Source organism: Amblyomma mixtum, chromosome 3, assembly GCF_055824585.1.
Source record: "Amblyomma mixtum isolate Tamu chromosome 3, ASM5582458v1, whole genome shotgun sequence".
Taxonomy (NCBI): domain Eukaryota; kingdom Metazoa; phylum Arthropoda; class Arachnida; order Ixodida; family Ixodidae; genus Amblyomma; species Amblyomma mixtum.
In genome coordinates this window covers 347317083-347336348 of record NC_143014.1, presented here as the reverse complement: position 1 = coordinate 347336348, position 19266 = coordinate 347317083, and the positions used below count along the sequence as shown (strand labels likewise).

The 19266-nt window shown below is 47.0% G+C and overlaps 2 protein-coding genes across 2 annotated transcripts; one reads left to right on the top strand and one right to left on the bottom strand.

The window, feature by feature from the left end:
- Window positions 1–1093: 1093 nt before the first annotated feature.
- On the bottom strand, window positions 1094–13717 carry LOC149356273 (uncharacterized). Its single transcript, XM_089577762.1, has 4 exons — window positions 13622–13717; window positions 11882–12032; window positions 6961–7104; window positions 1094–1161 (listed from the first exon to the last, which is right to left on the bottom strand). The coding sequence occupies exons 1-4, from the start codon at window positions 13715–13717 to the stop codon at window positions 1094–1096; spliced, it is 459 nt and encodes a 152-aa protein (XP_089433888.1).
- A 3276-nt stretch (window positions 13718–16993) lies between these two features.
- On the top strand, window positions 16994–17883 carry LOC149356272 (uncharacterized). The gene is made up of 2 exons (XM_089576295.1): window positions 16994–17064; window positions 17181–17883. Exons 1-2 carry the CDS (start codon window positions 16994–16996, stop codon window positions 17881–17883), a joined length of 774 nt encoding a protein of 257 aa, XP_089432421.1.
- The last annotated feature ends 1383 nt before the right edge of the window (window positions 17884–19266 follow it).

Here is a 19266-nt window from a genome sequence, read left to right as displayed (position 1 = left end):
GTCAAGTGCTTGACTGTGACGATGCGTGATCGTCGTTTTTATCAACTTCCATCTGCAGCGCGAGAGCAGCTTAATCTCGAACAGAGCTTAACCTGAGCCTAGTATTGTCGCGAGACGTGCCGATGGCCCAGCAAAGCAAAACCATCAGCCAACCATACTAAACACATGCACATATGCTTTCCTACATCCACTCGGCTTGGCTATGTTGGAACCCTACCAATTTTCCCACGTCTGGCACAAAAAACTTTCGTTCAATGGAATTTCCGGCATGCAGCTCCATTCTATTCCTTCTCTAATTATCACTATGTGTGGGAAGCAGTTTTTTTTTTCACGCCAGATTTCCTTTTGGCATATAATATTGAAAAGGCATTCTCGGACTTAGTGAGTAATAGCTTTCGCGCAGAAAGTGTGTGGCATCTCATTTTGCTCATGCCAGTACGTCGTCACAAATCGAAAGCTCGGAGGAAAATAGAGGTTTGAAATTCAACCGAGCTTCAGGCCACTGCCTCCCACATGTCACACGGCCAATGGTCACGTGCCCGGCGGCGAAAGGAAAATCTCTCGTCAGTATGCGCACCTCTTTTGCTCTCGAGAGCAGTTACCCAGCATCATGTCGAACGAATTATAGAGCAACTGGAACCGAGTTTACATAACTGTATAGATAAACGAAAAACAGGCTATTCCAGTAGTATCAACTTGGTCCACATATGTTGCACTTACGGAGCTAGGAAAGAGGGTGCCACATTTTTTGTCCCATAAGAAAAAATTTAAACGAGTCTCGTTGCAGAAGAGTATATGGAAGAGATGTTTTAAATAGAACTAAGGCCGAGCCACAGACGCTGCTGTGGAACCAAGGATTAGAGTCTACTGGACGCGTATATTACGTTTATTCGTTGATACAAAGGTCGCAACCACTTTTCTTTCAGGAGAAATTGAGCAGAATCTGATTTCGTGACGCACGCCGAACGAAGTCTCTACTACTTCCACACGCTTGCGTCAAGCATGATACATGCTACACATAGATTCACCGCAGATGAACTCGGCAGTCGGGCCACCAATCTGCGTTCACTGAGGCCGCGCACTTCCGGTGAGGTCACATGTGCTTGCAGATGAGCTGGCAGTACTGGAAGGTTGCTCGGTCATGGTCTTTGTCTACACAAGCTGCGAGAGAAAGCGAACGAAGCGGAGGATCAGCACGGCGCAACCGAGTTCATTGCCATAGGAAAGCAACAACAAACTCAAGGACGGCGACATAAACGGGCAGATTGTCATTTCAGGCACAATTCGAAGTAATTCCATGCCCAGCCTAGAAATAGACAAATGGACGGACGGACGGACGGACGGACGGACGGACGGACAGGCCGACAGACAGACAGGCCGACAGGCCGACAGACAGACAGACAGACAGACAGACAGACAGACAGACAGACAGACAGACAGACAGACAGACAGACAGACAGACAGACAGACAGACAGACAGACAGACAGACAGACAGACAGACAGACAGACAGACAGACAGACAGACAGACAGACAGACAGACAGACAGACAGACAGACAGACAGACAGACAGACAGACAGACAGACAGACAGACAGACAGACAGACAGACAGACAGACAGACAGACAGACAGACAGACAGACAGACAGACAGACAGACAGACAGACAGACAGACAGACAGACAGACAGACAGACAGACGGACAGACGGACGGACGGACGGACGGACGGACGGACGGACGGACGGACGGACGGACGGACGGACGGACGGACGGACGGACGGACGGACGGACAGACACCACCACAGCCACCTAACCTAGTAAATTAAAGCGGCTGTATCAATTTTTGTACTTTATATTTTTTTACAATGAATCCTAGACCAGTTATTTTTTCCTCTTCAAGGCTACTTTTCATGTTATCTGGTATATTACTTCGGTGTTTGTGGCAACTGGTGCAATTTATACGCTTTCCTTTAATGCAACCAGTAGTCTTGTCTTCCTCGCCCTTACTGCTAATGTGTTAGTTTTCCTTTCAAGACCGATAAAATTCAAAGCTACCAGATGGCTCATCATGTCCTATTTGATATCTGGATATAGCTTTACAGTCCAGTAACACATGTTACAGTCAAAATATCTAATCCAGCCGTCTTCATTTCTCGTTTATAAAGAGCTTTTTTATTCTTGATAATTCATGATTATGGCTAAGGGTCCAAATGGGGGGAAACCCTCTGTTTAACAGGGATTCAGTGCGTAGCAGGCTATTTGTTAAAGATAAACGCCGTCTTGAAAGGGCCTTCTGGAAAACCACTGGGTTCTTTAATGTGAGATGACTCGGATGCACTAAATGTATATATTCACAATCGAAAAGGGCAAACATTTCACTTGGTTAGGCCAAATGCGATTTAGGTGCGTTAGGGCTAGTTGCGCTTAGTTTAACTTCAGACAAATATTGGCGAAATCACTGAGTGGCGGCCTCAGTTCTAGCGCACTAAAACTCCGTGTTACACTTCAGCTCCAAAGTAAGGGTTCGACGCTATGGCGTTAATGGCTGAAGGCCCATATCTACGGAGAAGGTTATTCTCTATATTACACGCGTAGATCGTTGGGAGTCCTCGTACCACTCCTGGCACAGTATTCCAGTGGTTAAGTGAAGCGCCATGACCTTGCGATAGCAGGTGCTGCCACCGTTGGCGCTTCTGTGACCCAGGTCCAAGGTTGGTCTTTCCGAACAATCCTTTGAGACTAATCATTAATTGAACTGCCATCTGCCATGATTCTCAATTTGATCAGAGTCCGGTGGACGGGTTGGGATGGAGGGCTCTAGTGCTGGCGCTCCAGAATTTGTTGCGAGTCAGCATTCCTCTGTGTCCTCTACTTTCCTCTTTCGTCTCTTTCGGACTGAATGACTCGCAATGAATTAATAGCTACTTTAGCAGCCATCGATCGCTCTACACTCAGTCAAAGCTGAAAATGAGCTGTGTAGGGTAGGCACGGGCGTGCATAAACGATGATACCGTCTATTAGGATGCGCAGTTGTGGAATTTGAGGCGTTTCTCATCTTTCTTACACACCTCTCTTGACCGGGAAACAACACCTCGTGTACGCCTGCTAGCTAAGCACAGTTTTTTTCCTATCAACACTCGCTTATAGCAGTTAGTCGGTAGGCAAAACCAAGAAGCCAGCCATTAAACATTAGCCTGTGATGTCGGTTTATCAAGTGCATGCAGGGCACTATCAAGAAACCATGCGTAGGCGTCCTGTAAAAGTATCTTTTGACTACTGCGACAATTGAGCCGCTCTTCCATCGCTGCCATTAACACATTGCCCACGTAATGCTCCACCATCTCGCTCAACCGAGAGCGACAACCTAATGTTAATACCTCTACCGAGTTATTAGAAGTAAACTTCCACATTCGCTATTTGTCGGTCGATGCATTTAATTGCCATTTGCTTCTAATGATGATAGCAATGCCTTGTATTAGCAAACGTTCATGTAGTAACAACTGTGCAATAATTTCTGAGAAAAAATTGTGCGTAATGACGTAAACGCCAAGAAAGACAACGAATTTTGATAACAGAAGACTGCCATAATAAAAAACAAAAATAGACAGTATTGGTTCATTCCACCCAAATTCAACCGAGTTTGCTCTCGACCGTCGCGTATTTCTTCTCTAAAACTGATGCTTCTTTCTGGAACTGTCGAATGTAATTTCCCTGACTATTCTTGGGAAAAAATTTTCACCTTGTGGCAGCCCTTTTAATTTTCTAGACCAGTGCCTATCTAGGTCACAGCAAAAAATTTGAAACATTTAGTTTTTTATTTCTACCCTTAAAATTTGCCGGAGCAATGGAAAGCATTCAACTTTGTAATCAGCCATCAATAAGCTTCCAGCAAGCAATATTTATAATTGTTTTATTCTTTAGTTCAGCACAAAATGAATCATTACTACTATTTTCAAAAACGTACGCGACAGTCGTAAGCACTATAAAACGCTGCATAGGCTGCATGAAATACTTACTGCTAGGTGAAAGTGTTACAAATGGAATAGAACAAAATGAGTGCGTGAAAAATTCAAAAATTACGAAAAGTTAGGTTTGCCGCGTACCCAGGCCGAAGTTCTGCGGTGCAAGCAAAAATACAAAAATGCGGCTGATTGCTTAGTTAAGAAAATTGTAATTACGCTTAGTGATTTTTATTTGAGGCATTTTTGTCATAGGCGAGAAAAATGTTTTGGCTAAGCGGCATCGCCGCCAGTGATTGTTGTCCTGTATTTTCACTGCACTGCACAACACTGCAGCGCCGCAGCTAAGAAGTGTGGTCTGCGATACACTCACATGTCCAGGCGTTTGTGTTAATACAGCCTGACTGCAGCCGGCAGCTACTCGTACTACGTATTGTGTTTACAGGAGCAGGGCCGCGCACAGTTTCAAGTGACTCAGGCATACGACGCAATGATACAGATATTGGCGCATGCCGCCACTGGAGGTTCCGCTTTGTCTTCTGTTGTGCCCTTCATACTCTCGCCCAGAGCCGACGAATTTCGTCGAGCTGCCGGACCATGTAACAGCAGTTATTCGCCAAATAGAGCAGATGCAGTCGAGGCGCTATCCCAAATACAGGATAAGGTATTTTGCTGTACGAGTGGAGCGTACACAGCAGTAAGGCTCTGAGGCACTTCCTTCTGGTGAAGATGTTAATAAAATTTGCTATATGGTGCAGGTTTAGCTGTAGTTACCAACTTCGGCCCAGTAAATATGAAGTAGATAATACGTTGAACATCATGAGTCGATAGGTTATCTTCGGAAAGGTTTGTGTTTTTTTTTCTTTATGAGATAATAAATTTAGATCCACTGCCTGAAACAACATAATAGTCGGCGGCTACGGCTATACATTTGCACGGAACTAGTGAGACGGCTGCTTATTGTGACGACTCTCAAGGCATGCTAGCCTATATTCCTCAATGGTGAAGTTGCGTAGCGTGTGTCTACCAAAGAGCTACCTCTTGATGTGCCCAGACCGCAATCTTGACCACAACACTTCTCCTCGTTACTGTGTCATGGTCACTCAGCTGGTGGGATTAAGCCCATACGACATTAGGACCGCACGACGTTAGTCGACCATTTTCTTGTATTTCCTCTGGCCCACACACGTTTTATTGCCACAACAAAACGCGTGGTCTGCACGTGTCTGTTAAATTTAAATAATTGCTGCAGAGAAGTCGCGCCCCGGAAAATAAATTGCAATCTGTGAGTTGAGTAACTGAGTAATTATTCACTAAAAGCGGGCTGGCGCGAAGGCCCGTTTAACAGGAGGCGAAGTGGGGGGGGGGGGGGCATAGAGATTACATATTACGCTCAATGCCTGCCTTGCAGCGTTGATCGGGCCCAAGCGTCGTTACTTGGCACAGTATATTCACTCTATGGGGTGGCATGTGTGGTGTGGTGTTTTTTCCTTGATTCGTGGTAGCCGGAGCGGTCCCACAACATATGCACTACTGATGGGCGGGCATCTGTGTTACTTTCTACACGGGCCGGTTGCCGCTTGGTAGTTGACGTCTTTATCCAGGTCGTCATTCTCGAGCTCGAGATGCTCGTGGCGAGTGGCGCCTTCTCGGGGGACTGAGATTTGAAAACCGCGTTGTAACTGAGCGCTTATTTTGCGCGAGCTTTGTGGATTAAGACTGGTGCTCCGCTGAGAAGCCAGCGGATTGTATCTTGTGATTGTGACTTGTGATTGTGAGTCTACACCACGAGGGCCAGCTGTAAGCTATATAAGCCAAAAAACACAACCAGATTTCATATACGAATACACGAACACGGGCCCTGCGTACGATCGTGGTATCCACTCCCGCAGGATAAGACCAAGAGCGTATACTGATATTGAATTCGAATGTTCGGTTCATCAGGAATGAAGCAACTTGATTCTGCAGCTCTCAGGTCCACCTGGAAAGCAGAGCCCAAAACGACAGGGGTTTGCTTCTTCGTAACTGATGAGAGTGGGCCATGTAGTGCACAGTTGCATTACGGGCCAACAGTCACCGGCGGTGATGGCGTTCAAGATGAAATTTTTTTTTGTCGCCTGAAACAAGAAAGACTCCGACAAAAATTGAATGTAATTGCAACTGTATTAGCTTTGCTATGAGCCGTATTTTTTATTACTCTTTGGCTGACCTCGCTATGAAATTTAGTGTTGTATACGCCGAAAATTGTACCTTTTCGCAAGTTATTGTTTTCATTAACCTGTTTTATTCTATTCGAGTTCAAATATTTTGCTAAGTAGTGCATGTCTTACACAGTCGCCTAAGAATTTTATATTTCGCACTAATTCTGCGTACGTTTCCAGAAAGAATTTGTAAATGCAGTACTTCGCTTGGGCTAAATTAAAGACCTAAAAATTACGGCAAACTTTCTTGCTGGCAGTTTATCTTGGCTGATACCAAAGTGAAATTCTTTTATACTGTTCAAAAAAAGTTTCAGCGTAGAATGTGTTGACAAATTTTGTGCAGTCTTTTACTGGTGCCTGGTTCTGCATTCGTTCGAAAAATTAAAGGGCTGGCAGATTACCCGAAAACTCTTTTCCCAAAAATGGCGAGAGCAATTGCGTTCGGCAGTAGAATACAGAGCCAAAAATTTTTGGAAGAAATCAGGGACCGTCAAGCGCAAAGTCTGGTACGTTTAGCGTGGAATGACGCTATTTCATTTGTGGAAAATGACATTCGCCGAAAAAATCGGAGCTTCGGAAAAAATCCGAAAAATCCAGCGAATTTTCATCCAGCGAATTTTCAAAAAACAAAAACCGAAAAGTCCAAAACCTCTAGTTGCACAGGGGTCCTTTAAACTCTGATATTGACATAGTCCACTCGTTAGTACACTCCATGAACATAGTATGTCGTTGCGACAAATTCGGCGCGCATGGAAGAAAATTCCGCTCGCATGAGGGTCCATAGCGGGCGGATAAACGCACCCATTGTCCGCAGGAGGCACCAATCGCAGCACTCGCATCTGCCCCCGAACCATGGCACTCTCGAATTGCAGGTAACTGTAGTCTGCGCTTCGCAAAGGGGCTCCAGTTCGCAGATGGAGGCGCCCAGACAGGTCTCGAACTTCGCTGCGAATGTGGGAAACATGATGTTGGTTACCAGTACTCGCAAACCATCGAAAGATTTCTTCCCGGTTAGTGTGGCTTGCTTTACGTGCATCTAAATGCACCCCCAGATTTCGTGGTCCGAGTCACACGACGCGCTATTCGCCACTATGCATCAAGACATTGAGAACCACGGCGCTGACGATCCTACATTGAAGGTCAAAGAAATTCACCTCGGTTCAGCGATGGAAGTGACCTAGGATCCGGATGAGAATGAACGTGTCAAATGTATTCAACGCGCGCTCGCATGAAGTGCGACACGCAGTGGTGGTGGTGGTGGTGGTGGCGCAGCCATGGCGGCCGCGTTTCGATGGTGGCAAAAAAACAAAAAATGACGATCGATTTGCGTAATTGGAACAAATGCGAATTAGGTCTAGCAATTTGCGGCCTTTGTTTTGCATTGTTTATCTTTGATTTGCTTTTGTTTATCATGGTTATGCTTTGTTATTTTTGATATTTATATGTTATTAAGACGTATATCAACTGTGTTCAGCGTGTTGTATGTGTTTGCATGGCACAGATGAAGGACAGTAGATACATGACACAATGTTTATTACAGTCGTTGTACCCATGATTATCAGCCACGGCTATTGTTCTGCAGAAAATCCGGCGTCGGCGGAGTTTAGGCGTCAGTTGCCTTGTGAGCAGAACAAAGCATGTGGCGCACCTGCCACCAAGGTCACATGACCTTCCGAGGTTAACCGGAAGAGCAGAAGAACAAATTCTTTTTCTGTTAACATGGGCCTGCGTGCTAACGCACTAAGATGCCCGTATGCTCGCAGATTTGAGAGGAAGTTAAAGAGTTAAAGTAGTGGAAATTAATCCGAGGCCCCCAAAAAAGGCGTTTCTCAGCCCCGCATGCAACTGCGGGACGTTGAGCCCCATGCCACGCATGGCAAGTACAGACAGAATGATTTTATGCTCATGTTTTTGCGCAAGCAAGATTAAAGGGAGAATTCGTCCTTTTCGTAGTTCATTCCCAATCCATTTCAGATTTATGTAACCATAGAAGAATACTGTAACAGAGAAGAAATCAAGCCGAACCTAGTTTTTGCAAATGATATAAAGCATTGTGTGCTCAAAATATAGAAACCTTTAACTCACTATATGTCAAAGTGGCAGAATTTTTAAGCGAGGGTTGGTTTCAGCACCCTCTCAAGGCGAATTCTGGCCAACACTGACCGTAAACCAACAAAGCCAAATCTGTCCTAAACTTCGCGAAATTTATTGCTTGTATGGTTCCGGCAGAAAAAAAAAAACTCTCCCACCAGACCTCAGGGCCAAGAGAGTTTCGAAGCAGAGGTGGCATCGAGCAGCTTCATTTCTCAACGCCTTCGTCCACCCGGCCATTGGCGCAGAATCTCGTGCTTTGTGTTCTGACTGGTAGCTTCTCTCGCTACGTGGCCTAAATCACCTCCTTCGTCATCTTCCAACCGTTTCTTCTGCGCTTCAAAATGATTCGCTACAGTAGTTCTAAGCAACTGCCAGGCGCGGAATCGTCTTCACAGCCATTTTAAATGAAGTGTTTTTTTTTTTCAGAGAGCAAAACCGACTTCCAGAGTAAAAAATCCGCAGAGAACAACGCGAAAGTTTTTTACACGCGAAAACCGTAGCGCTATCAATATATTAGTGCGCTAGCCCCTACAGTGGGCATTGGATGGAGTTAGCAGTCGTATGTTTGTTTGTTTTGAAAGACAGAGGTTTATTGAAGGCACTAAGACCTCAGGAGCAGTGCGGCAACAGTCCGTGCTCAGCCAATGCGAGCCCACAGCACGCGCAGCGATGGCAATGCCACCGCTACACAGAATGTCCGTCTTTGCCGTTACAGTTTGTATATTTGTCTGTTTCTTTGCCTGCCTGTCTCAAGCCGGTATTGTGGCAGGCTGTTGACCTGCCCACCGGGTGGCACACAACCTGCCCACCATCCGGTGGGCATATACAGGCGTTTCAGCGAAGGTTCCGATGATTTTCAAAAATTGGTTTTCGATGTAAAAATATGGCTTTTTCAGCACAGTAATACCAGCCTTGGCGGAAACCAGAAAACGGGTGAATTGTTTTAAGCAGTAAGCTGGATAACTATGTTTAATAATTAACTTTTTAAGTAGTACAGTGAGATGCCTAGTTGTAAGCATAGATTTTTAGGCGGTCGTTAGTAAGAGCCTTTTCAATTTTTGTGCTTTCGAAAACGCGATTATTCTCGGCGCTGTAGCTCGACAAAATTGGCTACAGCGCTCCAAAATACATGCACTTTCGAAACGCATCAAGCCAAAGGAACCGTTCCATCAGTGAAAAAAAAAGGCCGCCACCGTCTGGAAGACGTTAAAGTAACTAGCGGTAGCTATTTGGTTTGATAGAATTGATATGAATGAGATTCACACGTCATTCTCGCATACTTCCACCTCAATCAACCTTGTTGGACCATGACGTCATCATTGGCCTGGATTGGCTTAGAGAAACTTTATTGATCTAAAAGATCAATGGGGTGGGATGAATGGCCCCTAACGGAGGGCGACCTTTCTCACCCAGTCCGCAAGCTTGGCTTCCGTGTTCTTGTCAGGCTCCCTCAGGAGCCTAAGGCAGGCCTCCCGGGAGGGAGCCAGTAAAGGCCTTTTGGAGGTGGATTTTCCTTACAGTACCATAGGATGTGTTAGTCTGTTGCTATGCTATGGTACCGCAATGTAAGCAGTTAGGATGATGGGCTGTGTAGTAATTTTACAAAGAAGAATGGGGGTCATGACTGTCCCTAGTTTAGGCTCTACCTAGGTTTCTGGCCTGTTGTCTGGTAAGGTCCGGGTGAGATGCAGGGTAAAGTTTCCGCGCCACACGGAGCTGATTGGTCATTTCTCGGTAAGTGAAAGTTTCGTTGATGCGGGACTGCGAGACACTCCCCGATCCCTCCCGGTTTGTTACAGCTCGGTCATATCGGTTCGCCTTCTCGTTTCCCGCATTTACCTCGTGTGCCGGGACCCGAATCATTTTTACGCGGCTTATTATTAACGACACAGGCACGTTGCAACGCGTTCTCGAAGGGTGCAGCAAATGCAATAGAGGACGCTGCAACCGAGAAGGAATGCAGCACGCATCTCTGCATCAATGCGGAACTTTCGTTCTGTGCCATAGTTCACAGACATTGTGCGACAAAGAGCATATGCTTCGCATCGTACACTTAAAGGGACACTGAGGAGATCACTATTAATATATTTTTTATAGCAAAATCCGATAGTTCGGCATGTCATGGCTTTGTTGCCACTTGGCCGGCAGCGAAAAATGCATTTATTTCTAAGAAATTTGGATTCAAAGTTGAAAAGGTTTTTCCCGCCGCTGTGATTCAAACTTGGGATTCGGCTATGACGACAGAGGACTAAGTGACGTGAAACATGACGTGATGCAGACTCCGTGATTTCTGGCTGCCAGCAGTGCGGCCTAGCAGCAGCCGAAAAGAAAGCTACCGCCGGCCGCACGTTGAAGGCATCTATCGGCTATTGCGGCCGTCGCTACAGTCGCTTCGCTTACGTTTGCACCGGCGTTTTGCGAGCGTTACTATGGATCTCGTTCTCGAAGTCGTCAACGAAGTTCTCGCAAATAGACACCTTTAGCATACCGTGTACCTTGATACCGCTAGCGGAATACCGGGAGCCCGCCTAACGCCGGCGAGCAGGCGCTGATTGGTCCCGATGCTTCAGGCGAGCGCGTAGCTGCCCGGCACGTGGCGCCATCTGGCGATGTCAAGGAGATTTGCGCATGCATTGGCTGCGCCTCAGTGATTTGTGCTTCTCGTGTCCTAGCGTTGCTAGAACCATTGGTTCCAGCAACACTGTTTTGTTATATGACGTCATGACGCTTGTACTTGCGAGTTTGGCCTGTGGCGGCGATACCTGTATTTTGGTTCTTGCTCTTTTCTACGTTACAAGAGCTTTGTTGTCAGTATGAGTGGCGTTTTTGTAATCAGGAGCTGGTATTCTGTCGATACAAGCCAACTTCAATTTCTCCTCAGTGTCCCTTTAAGGGTAGCTTAACGGTCGTACAAATTTCGTTGCTTAGTACATCGCAAAATCAAGCTATGCTGAAAATTCGGGTCAGGAGTTAAGGAACTCGTCAGTGAAGTTTTTTCGTCGGGTGTGCAATGCCAGGTACACGTTATGTTACCTTGATGTTTTCCGCTGCAGTTTCTCTTAATTTGCGAGACTATCCTCAGACACCCTGATAAACCTGATTGCGACTGACGATTGTCATTAAGCACACAATGACAACAGGCAGCTTTTCTTTGGCGAGTGCCGGTAACCACATCCCTGATGGCTATGTAAGCACTGGGGTCGACGAAGCATCGTACGAGGAGTGTGGTGTGCGCAGAGCAAAGAGCTGAAATTTTGCTGATGCTGCGTTAACCCTAGCGTTGGCATTGTATGCACATCCTCCTTTGGCAGCTACCAGCGCTGCGAGCGGCGAATCCGTCAATTACGTTTTGTGCTCAGGAAATCAGTTGAGGATGTCAGGGTGGCCGTGGCTTAAGGAGGCTCGTTACTGCCGATTAGCCTTAATAACTTTGTATAATTTAGATAACTCTTCCTCCTTGTTGGATATCCAGCCGCTACTGAAATTTTCGTTCCTAACTTAGTCAAGAAAAATGTGTGCAGAGACGGAACAATGCATGAGTTGCAACAATAAGCGTGTACGAAACAAATGGCAGCGCCCCCTGCACTATTCTGTTCACTGGCGCTATTGCAACACATTTGCGTCTCACCTTTGAGGTAGCTCTCGCCATAGGCTGTGACGTCACCGCATACCCGAGTACCCTTTTCTTCTTCCACGGGAAAGAAATAGAAGTAGACGACGACGATGGAAAAGACGGCAACGGAGCAGCTGAGGCACACAGTGAAGAACAGGCACCGACACTGGGAGTAGAGGGGCAGCAGGGGAGCAGAGCAGGGCGGGCCCTTCATTCCTTTCGTAGGGCATCACACTTGCACGCAAGGACGTGAAAAGTACAACGCATGCCGCTCCCTATTTCTGACAACCACACGACACCAGTACCATCCCACCGGCGGCATGTGGCTGTCAACATTCTATTTATCGTTCAAGCAAACGATTACATTGCCAGTTTTCCCCTAACCATCACTACTCATGTCTACAGTCACATCAGATCGAACACAACGCGCCTAAACCTTACGGGTAAACAGAGTTCGGTTGGATAAGCAAAACTGAGACGCAGGGATGCGGCCCGTTGGACCTTGCCAGAACTGCAACGAATCAGCCTCCCTCTTCTTCGACTCCTCCCCCGAGAATTTAGCGCGTGCTGCTTATACCCGTGGGCATACTGAAAATTCCCACAGTTCTCGCAGGGAAGAAGGCAGAAAAAATAATTCATGAAGTATTGTACACAAGACAAATGCTTCTGAAAACAGTGCTTGATAGAAAAGCAAACCGCTCGGGCGCCCCGCGCAAGAACGCCTGCACTGGCATCGAATATTGCAGTGAACACGGTACCGCGCTTGAAACGTATGCCAATTGTTAGGTAGTAGAAAAAACAGGCGGTAATATTACGCTGCCGAAAGCCCAAGAAAGCTATCATGAGTGGGCATACGCGAGTGAAAATTTCCCCAGCAAACGTCGCGCCGTCAGTACTGTCTACGTCTCTTGAGACGGAAGTTTGTTTGCTGTTAGCATCAGGTTGGACCCGTGTGCAGTGAGTGAAGCTGCCATGTTGAGAAAGACAAACCCTTGGAATCTAGATTAAAAACCAGGGATCTCAAATGAGGACCACTCACTTAAGGAATTTGCTTCCTTTGATAAAACTGCTTTGGAGGAACCAGAATGAAAGATTGCCTTTCTAAAAAAATTATCCTTCAGCGACAATGTCGAGCAACTCTCAAATTTTGCACAGGTAGCAGAGCTGAGATGTACAGCCTTTGTCAAAAGTTTAGAGCCCAGGGGGTTTGCTTCTGGGCCACATTGCTTTTCTCGTAATGCGTCCTCAGCGTCCCAAATCTCCTGAAGGTAAGAAGATTTTGGTCCTGCTCCCTCCGATGCGTAGGACTTCCATTAGTGCTATAGGAGCGCCACAATAGTGCTTAGAAGCAAACCCCCTGGGCTCTAAACTTTTGACAAAGGCTGTACATAGAGCACAGAAGGTGCATTTGCGAGGGACCAAAAGATTTTAGCTTAGATGTCTGCAAAGAAGAGGGGCAAGCTGGCAACAATTTAGAAGAAGCGTATGATCTATCGGGAAATTACTTCACTGAAACAATATGACTCAGAGTGGCACGAGCTGTTTACTTGTAATAAAGCTGTTACGGGAGATGCTTATGGAAAGAGCTTTCACCGGTACAAGATGAGTTATCTAGCTACGTACCGAATAATTAGTGCCAGTAGTGAACTCAACCTGCGAAATTCTTCTGAATCGCGCATGCACATTACATACGTTAAGTCACTAATATCATGCAGGTAAAATGTTTACAGACGATTTCGCATGCAGTGTACTCACGTCGAGCACGCCTTCCCTTCTGGGACTGGCGACGACGGGAGGTTCAGGTGGCTCGTCTTCGATGTGGGTGGATTGCGCAGGGCTCGATGTTTCCATTGTGCGAAGGAAGTAAAGCACAGCACGCAGTGGGCGCCGGAATCGCCTTGATGCACGAGGAAGAGGAGGAAAAAGAAAAACAATGAGAATGATGCCGGAACCAGTTGGAAATTGAAGCATATATTAAGCAACAGCCGTTCTGAGGGCAAACAAAAGCGTCGTCGGTTTAGTGCCACAAGAAGAAACACCACTGGATCTGTGCACTCACGTGGAGAGGTGCGTCGGGCGCCACAGCAGGCCTGAAGAAAAGGCAGTTATGTACTAAATATGGAGACACTTGTGCGTACGTACTGAGAGATGATGATGATGAGAGCCCCCAAGGCGCTCGCGTTTCTGGGCTTTCTTCTTCTTTGACACGATGTTCTTGACGCCTTAAGGCATGTGGCGTATGCGCACGAGGGAGCGGTGCTTGAAAATTAAGCGGTGAATGCCCATGTGAAACTCGACAAACGCATTAAACTAGAGAAAAAAGACGAGGGATTAATACAACGAAGAACGAAAGGTGAAATAATAATGAGACGACGAAAAACAGCGAGGATTGGGGACGTTTTTGCGACAAAAAGGAAAATAACAAACGTGGATTTAGTTAGTCCACAATTGCACTGAGAAGCTCGATATCGTTTTGCCTATATTGCTTGTGTAGCACGACTCCGTGGATAGTTGGCTAAGACACAGGTGGCCTATTGCTGAAACAGGAGTGTTTAGAGGGGGAAAAGGAGTAAGTAGCCTTGCTGAAACTATGCTTTCATCTTCATACTGGTTTTGCAATCAGAAAGATGTAGGTGAGACCCGCCGGGACCGCGGACATTGTGCTGAGGGTATTTACATCGTATTGACTCACTGGTGACGTATACTGGGCGTTTCAGTTAAAAAAAGATCAAGATTAGAAAAGAGAACATGCTCCGATAAAATTCAAATACGTGGTGTTGATGGCAGTCCTCTGTACCAGCTAAGCAGTTTTTTTCAGTTCGCCTGGTTTCAACATTGCGCAATTTTTCTGTCGTTAACTGAAGCGCAAAATTTAAATACGACAGCGTTAAGGCCCTGTGTTGCACAAAAGCCGGCGTTGTCGTCAATGGCCATTCGTCAAAAATCGTCATTCGTCGTCGTCAAAAATTCACGAAAAATCTTCAAAGAAGAAAACTAGGTAGCACCTGGGCCAGCTAGGTTGTGTGACCTTGTGACGAATCATAACCTGCCCACCGTAGAAGGTGGCAGTTAAATTAATGATTGGTCTCGAGGGGTTGCTCGGTAAAGACACCCTTGGTCTTACAAGCCTCACCGGTGCAGCATCTTTCATCACAGGGGAATGGAGCATCGCTTAACCGCTGCACCATTCTGCCAGAAGTGGAATGAGAAATCCCAGGAATCTAAGGATGTAAAGCACAGAATGACCAATTCCGCACATATAGGCAATAACCCATTCACCCTATTGCGGTATACCGTTAGGGTGGAGTTAAGTGACCCCTCATGTTTTCAATATAACATTCTATAAATGACAATTTTAGTTGGTTTTTTTAGCGTGGTTCCTTCTTATGAACTTGAGGTAAAGTTGACGAGATGTACTATTGTAACGCGCTATTATCACTCTCAACCATGCCCCGATTGAAAATCACTCATTCGTTATGAAAAAAAAAATACGCGTCCGCGCTTACTTTCCCTACCCCGTCGGCGTTTGAAATGCGTACAAGGCTTCCAGAGCTGCCGCGCGCACTAAATGTTCCCAAAATGGGCATTAAAAGAATAGCCTCCTGAGAAGTGTGAGGAATCACCGCAATGCGCAAACAGCGAAAAAAAAAAACACGAGAGTGCTCCATGTCTTCATCATAGCGGCCGACCGATAAAGAGATGACCATATCGAAGGAAAAAAAATTTCTTAAGAGGTGTGACGGTGATTTTCACTTGCCAACACTACAATCTCATTCACGGCCAGACAAATTTCGTGGATGTGGTGCGCAGCGGCGGTGCATCGCACCGCAATGCAGCGCCTGCCCAAGCCCCGTTTACCGGCACTCCGGCAGGGTCCTCCACGCGCCGGGCATGGACAGCGTCCTCCAAAAAGGTCCAGCCGCCCGTTTAGATGGCGGACAGCCAGGCTTCTCCTTGTCGGAGGAGGCCTGAAGCCTGCACGCTCGCAGTTTCCTAGCGCGCCCGAGCGAGGAGATGGAAGACCCCTTTCCCTCCGCCCTATCATGCTCTTGCTGCACGGACGGCACAGCTCCCTCGTGCGTGCAATGATCGATAAAGAGATTATGTCGCCTCTGTTATTTTCAATGTCAGCCAGATACTGCTCACCCAACCGATCCAGGAACTATTCTACACTCTTTTCCTGCTCTCCGATGCCGCCTATTATTGGCACCTGCTCCAAGGCTACAGGGAGGAGAATACTTGCATGGTGGAGACCTACCATGGGACACGGATAAACTGACAAAACCGTGAGCGATCGCATGCAGCTTCAGAGAACGGCCTAAGCAGCCGATCCTATAGAGTCACTCCAGTTACTCCACCTACCTAGCGCCGCGTCCCGCCAACTAATTGCACTGAGCCATCGAAAAGGCTCCTTCTGCGAAGCGAGCGATGTCAGTGCACGTTAAAGAACCCCAGGTGGTCGAAATTTCCGGAGCCCTACACTACGGCGTCCCTCATAGCCTGAGTTGCTTTGGTGCGTTAACTCCCAATAAAGCAAAACCATATAAAGGCATTCATTGCTGGCGAAACAATAACACCGACTAGGAATAAAATACGCTAAGGAATCGCGGTCGTCCGACTCACTAGCAAGGTTACGAGCGAATCTTCGCCTACTCTAGGACAGGGGAGAAACTCTGAAATTGGACTGGAGGAACTAACGGAAATGTTCGCACGAGGCCACACCCCGCTAACGGAGAGCGGAGCACCGCGCCGAATAGTCTGCACACGTCGAGTTCCCGAGGCCGAAAAGAAGGGAGTCTGGAGAGCTGCATCTTATTGCCGTATGTTACGCTCAGTGCCGCTGCGGCGCAGGCGCCCTACGTTGTCAGTAAAAGTAGCTAGAAACAAGGACACCGCGGGGAAACAACTTCAAGAAGACGGAGCTGCGCAGTTGCTGCACAGTGTAAATTCCAAGGAGGATACACAGAATTTGCTGGAGTGGAGGCGGCGCGCTCCGACCGAAGCCGCCTGCCGCCATCTTACCAGAGGCAAAAGGCGCGCTTGGCGCCGGATCGCGCCGCTTGTTTTCCGGAGTTGTTTTGCAGTGCAAGTTGACGTGATGGGCATGTAAACACCATCGATTTGGTTATGGTTGCCTCCTGCGTTGCCTACGGATGTGCAAACAGGCTAAAGAAGGGTTTCGGCCTCACATTTCACCTGTATGTAAACGAAAACACGTTCGATTGAGCCACTACACTTGCGTTGCCGATGGCTGCCAATTAACTGATAAATTGTGTGTGCGTGCAACGATTAATAGTCCTGGAATTACCGACAGGCTTCCAAAAGATGCGGAGCTGCGGAGCCAGACAGAAGTGGCTTCATCAAGCTCTGGAGACTGCTCCAAAGACATCGTCTCCATTCTAAAGGCAACAACTACAGGAGCTTTGGTAGATGAAAGCAGCATGCTTACTGATATGCTCATGTCATCAATCCTGCAGGCCGACGACCATGACTATACTCATCGCATTGACTGCCCAGAAAGCCTGTCAGCTTTTGTCGGTGCTGTAGTGACGTACATTGCGGGTTTTGTTGTTCGGAAAGTTTGTTCAACGATAACATGTGAACAGTGCATCGCAGCCCTGCATTCGGATGAGCTGCCACCTTTAATTAGGCAAAAGAGCCGAGGTGGACTTATTTCACCGGAACAAGACGTTGTTAGTCTTTGTGAAGCAGTTGAAAAGGGGCTTCCACGGCTACAGGCAGAATATGATACTGTTAAAATGGTGACGACAAGATCGAAACACCTCATCCTTGAAGTCCTGGGAACCTCCACAGAGAAAAAGTGGTTTAAGAAACTGGAGCACCACATCCTTGACCTTGACCCACTTGACAACCATATTTATAGTTTGTGCAAAAAAATCGCTGAAGAATATGTGAAGGTGAGAATACATCACATGACAAAAGAACGAAACCGTAAACTAATCAAAAACAAAGTGAGACCCCTTTTGTCGAGGGTGATTATTTTCAATCACCAGTAGGGTATTTTTCATGATCTGTTTGACTGCGAGTAAGATTTTTTCCTTAATATCTGCGTAGTTGAGCTGTCTTCTGACAATCTGTTGGCTGCTGGTTGATGGAAAATAAACGTCTAAAACTAGAACCGCACATGTGCATTCCTTTTGAAATGCGAGCAGCTGCATCAGCAAAGCGAAAAGGCACGAGCTTTTCTCCATAAAATGCGTGCACTTAAACTGGCTTTTACATGCCAATTGGCTGATAGTTGATGGAAACGAAACGTTTATAACTAGAATCACTCGTATTCGTTGCTCCGCAAATGCAAGCAACTTCATCCGCAGCGCGGAAAAGCACGACCGAGGCAGCGCTAAACTTTTCTCCTCAATACCTAAGCTGGAAATCTGCCTTCTACATGCCAGTTTGCCGCTGGTTGACGAAAAATAGACGTTTACAACTGGAACTACTCGTTTGCGTTGCTTTGTAAACGCGAAAAAGCGCGGCTGCGCGATGCTTTTCTCCTTAATATTTACGCAGTTAAACTGCCTTCTTCAAGCCAGTTGGCGGCTAGTTGATGAAAAATAAACGTTTACAGCTAGAGCCACACGTTTTCCTTGATTTCTGAATGCTAGCAACTTCATGAGTAGCGCGAAAAAGTAGAGGCACGGCTGCGCTCCACTGCTTTTTGCCTCTGCAGGCTGCGCTATGCCTGTCTCCTTAATACTTCTGCAGTTAAACTGGCTTCATCACGGCAGTTTGCTGCTGGTTGATGGAAAATAAGCACTTACAACCAGAAACACTTGTTTTAAGTGCTTTCTGAATGAGCGCAACTTCATCAGCAGCGCGAAAAGGCAGAAGCGCGGCCAGGCGCGGCTGCGCAATGCGTTGCTTTTTGCCTCTGGTAAGATGGCCGCCGCCTGTTCGGCGCGGCTTCGCCCTTGCCCATAGGCGCGTATGGCCAAGGCCTTAGCAAATAACCTGTCACATCCACTGGCTTCCACTCCAGCAAGTTTTATATACCGTCCTTGGTAAATTCCAAGTGAGTGCAAGAGCAGTAGGGGGCATAAGATGGTTAATTGGGCGGCTGAGATTCCCAAGTCAATATTCCCGCTATCCGTTGTTTTTGTGCGCATGCGGCCCCTCCTGGTTGGATAATTAGGCCGTTATGGGGCTTTCGGGTTGCTGTACGGTGCATTATTGCTTGCGCTGCACGTGCACAATGGCACCGCACGTATTTCATTCCCTTCATGCGGCACGTGCTGTGTTTGCATTCAGTTTGGCTCGCACTCAAATGCCCTTTACTTGATTTGCCTCGTGGGCCGTCTGCTACGATCTCAGACCGCACGGGCTGTATTCTCATTGCTCTTAGGCTCCATACATCATTCACTTGCAGCCGGTCTGCCCAAATC

Excerpts from the sequence above, each read along its gene's own strand:
- LOC149356273 (XM_089577762.1), bottom strand. The coding sequence starts at position 13,717 with ATGGAAACATCGAGCCCTGCGCAATCCACCCACATCGAAGACGAGCCA. Across the intron at positions 12,033-13,621 it reads GAAGGGAAGGCGTGCTCGAC|TGTCGGTGCCTGTTCTTCAC; the intron begins GTGAGTACACTG and ends CTCTACTCCCAG. Across the intron at positions 1,162-6,960 it reads GTGCCTCCTGCGGACAATGG|CTTGTGTAGACAAAGACCAT; the intron begins GTGCGTTTATCC and ends TTTCTCTCGCAG.
- LOC149356272 (XM_089576295.1), top strand. The coding sequence starts at position 16,994 with ATGGTTGCCTCCTGCGTTGCCTACGGATGTGCAAACAGGCTAAAGAAG. Across the intron at positions 17,065-17,180 it reads TTCGGCCTCACATTTCACCT|GCTTCCAAAAGATGCGGAGC; the intron begins GTATGTAAACGA and ends AATTACCGACAG.